The sequence below is a fragment of the Cyrtonyx montezumae genome, unplaced genomic scaffold (assembly GCF_038088225.1).
Source record: "Cyrtonyx montezumae isolate F1298 unplaced genomic scaffold, pur_monq_1.0 scaffold_20, whole genome shotgun sequence".
In the NCBI taxonomy this organism is placed as follows: domain Eukaryota; kingdom Metazoa; phylum Chordata; class Aves; order Galliformes; family Odontophoridae; genus Cyrtonyx; species Cyrtonyx montezumae.
The window spans coordinates 8144578-8151100 of NW_027071937.1; the positions used below are offsets into that span (position 1 = coordinate 8144578).

General features: G+C 58.6%; 1 protein-coding gene across 1 annotated transcript in view; it reads right to left on the reverse strand.

Annotated features, from left to right (window-relative positions):
* Positions 1 to 5313, reverse strand: part of EHMT1 (euchromatic histone lysine methyltransferase 1) — a 92936-nt gene extending 87623 nt beyond the window's left edge. The window contains exon 1 of the mRNA XM_065737632.1: positions 5226 to 5313. Coding sequence (XP_065593704.1) covers positions 5226 to 5246 — 21 coding nt within the window. The 5' untranslated portion in view covers positions 5247 to 5313. The remainder of the gene's footprint in view (positions 1 to 5225) is intronic.
* Between the last annotated feature and the right edge of the window lie 1210 nt (positions 5314 to 6523).

The following is a 6523-nucleotide window of genomic DNA, read 5'->3' on the forward strand; positions in this document are numbered from 1 at the left end:
TACTGAGAAATACACAGTAACCACCTCCCCATCCTGCAGCAGAACAACTTCCCATTCCCAACTCAACAGCTGGATGAAGTATGTGATTGTAAACCAAACCACCCTTTGACCACGTGCACGTACCATTTCCCATTTCTGGAAACAATGTTAGGATTTTTGAGGATCTGATTTTTGAGCTTCTGAATGCTTTCGGTGGGCAACAAGAAACATCCCCTGTCGCTGCTGAAATCAGGTAACACATCTGAGTCCTCTGCCTTCTGGCTTTGAGCCCTTGGGAAAAATCACCTGTTGAAATTTCTTCTGAAACTGCAAGGACTCAAAACGTAACTGGGGAGGAAGAAGGCAGCAGAGGTTCTCAGGAACACCGGAGCTCATGATGGAGAAAGAGAATGAAGGAAAAGAAATTAAAACCAGAACACGGTGTTTTCACAGCTGCATCAGCAGATCTGGGTCAATAGTCCTAGGGAGCCCAGGGCTCCCTTTGGGCAGCCAGCATGCTAAAGCACATCTGTTCACATCTACACTCCAGTTCTGAGAAGAAGTAAAAACGTGAAGTAGCACTCTGAAAACCACATGGACCTTTTATCTTAACCTAAGTAAGGCCAACGCACGGAGCATCTCAGTTCAGACCTCTGGGCCACAGCTCTCCCTCTGTGCAGACACGTGTGCCCTTCCCCTCAGCACTACAGAGTGCAAAAGCTGTCAGCTTCCCTGGCTGCCCTGCTCCCAGAAGGAACAAGCCTCAGCTCCCTCCTCCATCCACCCAAAGATGCACGAGCAAGCTCTCTGTCCTGCACAGCCACAACCTCCTGCATTTGGCTCCAATGCTGTGGCCCAAAGGACTGCTGCACTTACTCCAATCTGCTCAGCTCCCCACTTCTCTGCTGCTGGTTTTGAATGCTTTACCAACAGCAGCTCATAGCCATCCCCTGGCACACACACTGCCCTGCCTGCCCAGGGAGCTATAAAAGCTTTGGATATTTTCATCCCCATTTGCATAATTTTACCTTTCCCCGTAACAAATGGGATAAGTCGTTTACCTGGCTTTATTTTGAGCTTGGCTGTACCAGCCTGGCTGTCTTGCTCTCTATTTACCTCCTCCCCAGCTGCAGCACCTGCAGATTTCCTCCTGCTCCCATTGCTGGCTGTGCAGGACGATTCCCCACATGCTCACACACGTGGACCCAGATTTTCCTGCACACTGCTCTGCCCCTCTCGCTGTCTCCCTGTTCTAAACTGGCACTACTCACCACCACCACCGAGCTCTCCCTCGAGGAGGCAGGGCCCCAGACAGGCTGGATGTAACGTTTAACAGCAGCCCCCTTTTGCCCCTAACACATACTGAGCCGTGCCAGCTCACCCTGCTCAGCAGCTCCTGGCACTATCTGAAACATAAACTCGGGGTGAAGTGCGTGGTATGGAGGCAGAGAGCAGTGAGGGGCGGCGGGGAGACAGGAATCCCCTCGGAAGAATGTTTCCTGCTCCAAAAGAGGATATGTCACACGTCCTTGCTACTTTGCCTGTGCTAGACATTTTTAATTAAAAGCAGGAAAGCTATTTTATTTTAGACACCACGGCGACAGAGCATCCAGAGCTCTTCTAAGTAGAGTTTATTCTGGGTTTGCATGCTTTTCGCAGCACTGGCCGAGCCTGCAGAGCTACAGCAAACTCTGCCATCCCCATTGGGTTTACCTGGGGGATGTGATGGCCCTGTGCCCCTCTGCTCAGCCCAGTTTCTCCCCAACCCCCAGCACGGGCAGCTCCATGAGCCCTGCACTGCACACCTTCAGCTTCCACAGCAGTCACAGAGCGGACAACCTCCAGCAAAGTAAGTTCTGATGCACCCAAAGGGGCTCCTTGAACCCCTCAGTGCTGCACAAAACATGGCTCAGGGCACAGGACAGGCAGTCAGAGCTCAGGGAGACCTGACAGCCCCTCTCTGGGGACCCGAAGACACAGAAAGGAGCAGGAGCTGTCCCTGCACGGCATCCCAGCACAGGGCAGGAGGAGATTCTGCAGGAATGACCCCTTCCACCTCCTCCTCACCTCATTTTTGGACACCAGAGCTTGAAACGTAGATGCCACGCTCAGCACTTTGCTAGAGAAGGGCGTGAGCAACACGGGCTGCTTCCATCCCCCCCGCAGCCCCATCCCAGAGCAGAGAGGACACAGAGGTGGCACTGCCCCAGCTCCAGGAGATCTAAAAGCAACACAACACGTGAGGCAGAGCAAGGCCCCGGGTGAGTATTTCGGACCAGCAGCACCGGTCCCTGACGGTTCTGCCATCAGCCACTCTGCACGTTTGGAGATGTGACAGCCCCAGGTGGCAGTGCCCCCCTTGCTGGCAGCAGTGCAGAGCTGCAGAGGGATGCCAGGGGCTGCAGCTGGCACAGCAGCGTGCCCACCAACCACACGCTCCCACAGCTCCTGTCGGTCCCTCTGTGGAAGAGCTGTTTGTTTTTCCCCTTGTTGTTAAGGGTTTTTGCTGGTAATTGCCTCTCTACCAGGCCTTCTGCTGACACAGCCACCGCAGAGGGGAGAGCAATTGATTTGCATCTGAAGACAGATAACTAAGATGGGAAAACTTCTCAGATGTATCCCAAGCCTCTGCTTTGGAGAGCAGAAAAAAAAAAAACAAGCTTCCCTGGTTTAAAATAATCTCAAAGCTAATACAGCTACATCCATAGCAAGGACTTCTATTATATTACTGTTTCAGCAAAGAAAAAGAAACACCATTCTTTCCAGACCGCATAATTAAACTGCAAGAGCTCTTTCCAAGTACAAACCAGGCCTTTGATTCCACCTCGACTCGACAAACTGTTCTTCAGACACTTCCTCCAGTCACATTGGCTCAGCTACATCAGCTCCACAACTGAAGGGCACTTCTGAGGCTTTCATGAGGCTTCGAAGTCGTACTGGCTCACAGAACCATCTGAGTTGGAAGAGACCCTTAAAGGTCACCTACTCCAAGTCCCTGCAGTGAGCAGGGATGCTCACAGCTCCGTCGGTGCTCAGAGCCCTGTCCAGCCTACGTGCTCTGCTGTTATTTCAAGTCTGTCTTCACACAAGGTGAGTTTCCAAACAGCACAACCATCAGCTCAGCACGGTCAAAGCACTGCAGGGAGAACTGGTGTTAGGGAAGCAGATGTCAGCACCTACTTGACTTCTGTTTGTCAAGGAAGGGGCAGCTGCAACTTCAACACATAAGCAAAAGTAATCCCTACACAGAAGCCTCGAATCCATGGAGTTGCAAACTCCCCTGCCCTTCCCAGGAGTTTAGTGTCACAGGTGGGAAAGCTCCTTTCCTCACACAAAGACACTGCTAAAACACTGCAGACCACGTTGAATCCAACGCAACTGGAAACAGCCACGGTGTAGCTGTGTTCAGGATCTCATGTCAGCACAGTAACAACACACCTGGCTGCCTAAGGGACCGCAGAGAACATCTGTCCTGCAGCCATCAAACACGCAGGCTCCCAGACAGCAAACAAAGGAGACAAGATGACTCTGCCTTAAAAGCAATGGCCCTAGGAAAGCAAAGCAGAGCCTCTCCACGCTTGTGATATCAGCTGGCAGGAGTAAATGAGGGAGGAGGAAGGGCAGGGCACGCCTGAAAGGAGCCCTGCATCTCGCATCACCTGTGAAACAGAAAGTGGGAAACCGAAGAAATCATCTCCGTGTTCCCTGCTCAAAGACACTGCTCATTAGGTCCTGGCTTTTCCTATTATCCCTCCTGCTCTCGGTGGCCTATTACAGCAACCTCCTTCCAGCCAGGGACCCGTGAATAGGAAGCTCTTTGACGAGAGCAAACGCTGCCCCTTGATCCGGTGGGGAGTTCATTGCACGGGCGGAGGAGCGCCTACAGCGTGCTCCCAGCACACCATCAAAGCCGGGGCACAGTGCCCTCCTCACACCACATCTACAGCACTGCTCGGCCCCACGAGTCCCAGTTCTGTAGGGCAGGGAGCAGGGGGGAAATCCCTCAGCGACGTGGCTGGCGTCTCCTGGCTTTAAAGATCAAAGCTGCATCTCCAGGAGGGGAAAAAAAAGAGAGATGTTACAGATCAGAACAGACAGGAGGAAAAAAAAATTAACTTCTAAAGAGAAGTGCTTCTTCAAAGCCACGTGTGCACTGTCCTGCGCGCTGTGTGGGCACCAGCATCCCGAGGGCAGCACAGAGACGTGGCAGCTCCACGGCTGCTTCCAGCGCACTGACCGCAACGCGGCGGTGGGCGGCCCTCCTCACTCTGACACCGATGCGAAGAGGACCCGCAAGTGCATCACAGCGGCTGAGCGGGGCAAGCCCAACCCCGTACACACACCGCCAGTCCTGCAGCCACAGGAGGTCTAAAATACGTCAAAGCATCACAGCAGAAGGGTGTGGGTGCGTGCAGCTCGGCTTCGGGCAGCCTGAACCCCACCAGAGCTCACCTCCGGGAGCCCGCAGCGCCGGGGGGGTTCTCCTCCACCCCCCGACCCCGAGGGCCGGCACGGAGCGTGTCTGTCCCCACGTTTTTACCTGGAGCCAACTGACGGCTCTGCTCGTGGGTCAGCCCCACGTCCCCGCTGCACCTCGCGGCACAGCGCGGGCATCCCGGCCGGACATCCACAGCCACGGGCAAAAAAACGAAGCGCCCGGGGAGGCGGAGCAGCGCGATTCAACGCGCCGATCCAACGCACATCCGGGCGCCGGCCCGGCCGAGCCCGCAGCGGTCCGGCAACGCTCGGCAACGCTCGGCTCTGCTCGGCACGGCGCGCAGCCCGGGACCCTGCATGGCTCGAGCCGGCGCCCGCCCGCCGCCCGGGACCCTGCATGACGCATAGCCGCGGCCCAACCGCCGGCGGCGGCCCGCCCGGCCCGGGACCCTGCATGGCGCCCCGCCGCGCAAGGAGCCCCGGAACGTGGATGGCGCCGACGCCGCTCCCCCCGCCCCCGCCGCACGCGCCCGCTCCCATTGGGGGGAACCCCGGAACCTGTATGGCCCATACCACCGCCCGGCCGCGGAGGGGTGTTACTTATACAGAGTCCCGGGCCCCCCTACACACAATGGCAGCAGCTCCCACATTCTTCCCCTCGGAGGAGTTGGACTGAACCATGGGGCGGCGGGGGCACGGCCCCCTCCCGGCCCCCGACAGAAGCCGCCTGGCCCTGGGCGATACCACTGCGCGCTCCCCCATCTTCCGTCCCCCCGCCCGGGTAGATGGACGCCGCCGCTCTCACTCACCTCGGCATCCACTGTGGCCATGGCCGGAGCCCCGGAGCGTAGCCCCGCCCCCGCGGCGGCTCCTCGCGCCTTGGCTCCGCCCCTTTCCCCTCATTCTTCTCAATGGAGACGCTCCGGAGGCCAAGGCGCATGCGCGCGGCGGCATGGCGGCCCCCGCGGGTTCCTCCGTCCGTACGGCATCATGGCGGCGCCCGTAGGGAGGCGCCGTACGGCGCGGGGAGAGCTGCGGGAGGGACCGAGACGGGGGGGGGGGGGGAACGGGGATGGGGACAGGAAGAGGAATGGGGGTGAGATAGGGACGGGACGGAAAGGGGGTGGGAGGGGGTGAGATGGGGATGAGGATGGAATGGGAGAAGGACGGGAAGGGATTAAATGGAGACGGGGTGGGCTGGAGATGGGATAGGGACGGGCGCGATAGGGATGAATAGGATAAGGACAGCAGTGGAGATGAGATAGGGACGGGATGGAGTGGAGATGGGAGGGGAATGCGATGGGGTGGCGTAGGATAAGAACGAGAATGAAAGTGAGATGGGGACAGGATGAGTGTGAGGCAGAGATAGGGTTGGATGGGGACAGGGACAGGAACGGGGGTGAGATAGGGATGGGGGGAATAGGGATAGGAAGGGGATGAGGTCGGGATGAGATGAGGATAGAATGGGATAAGGACAGCAACGGGGGTGAGATGGGGAGAGGGAGGGACAGTGATGGGACAGGGATTAAATGGAGACAGGAGTGGGATGGAGATGGAATAGGGACAGCGAAAAGCGGGGACGGCGGTAGGAACGAGAGAGGGGTGGAATGGGGATAGAATACGATAAGGACAGCGGTGGGTGTGCGATAGGGACGGGGTGGGACGGGGATGCAGAGGAACAGGACGGAGCACGGCTCTGCCCCGCACCCACTGCAGCACACGGGGCCTGGGAGAAGCAGGGCAGGGCGTCTGCCCCGGACAGCACCTCCTTTCGCACCGGGGGGGCTCCCACCAACACAACGGCCCCGGAGGCGGAGGAGGGGATGAGGCCGCGGGCCCCGCCCGGCCCCGACCGCGCTCCGGCGGCCGCTGCTGCCCCCGCCCGGCAGCGCCGCGCCGCATTCACAATGAGAGCCCCCGCACGGCCCCCGCCCCCCACCCCCACCACGCAGGGAGAGCCCCTGGGGGCCCCCGGCGGCGCCGCCCTCCGCCCCTCCCCCCGCCCCCGTCTCTCTCCCCCCGCCTTAACGGAGGACCCCGTTACGCCGTGCGGGACGAAGCGCGGTGGGAGTAGTGCTGGTTTCATATGGGGAGCGCGCACCGAAGG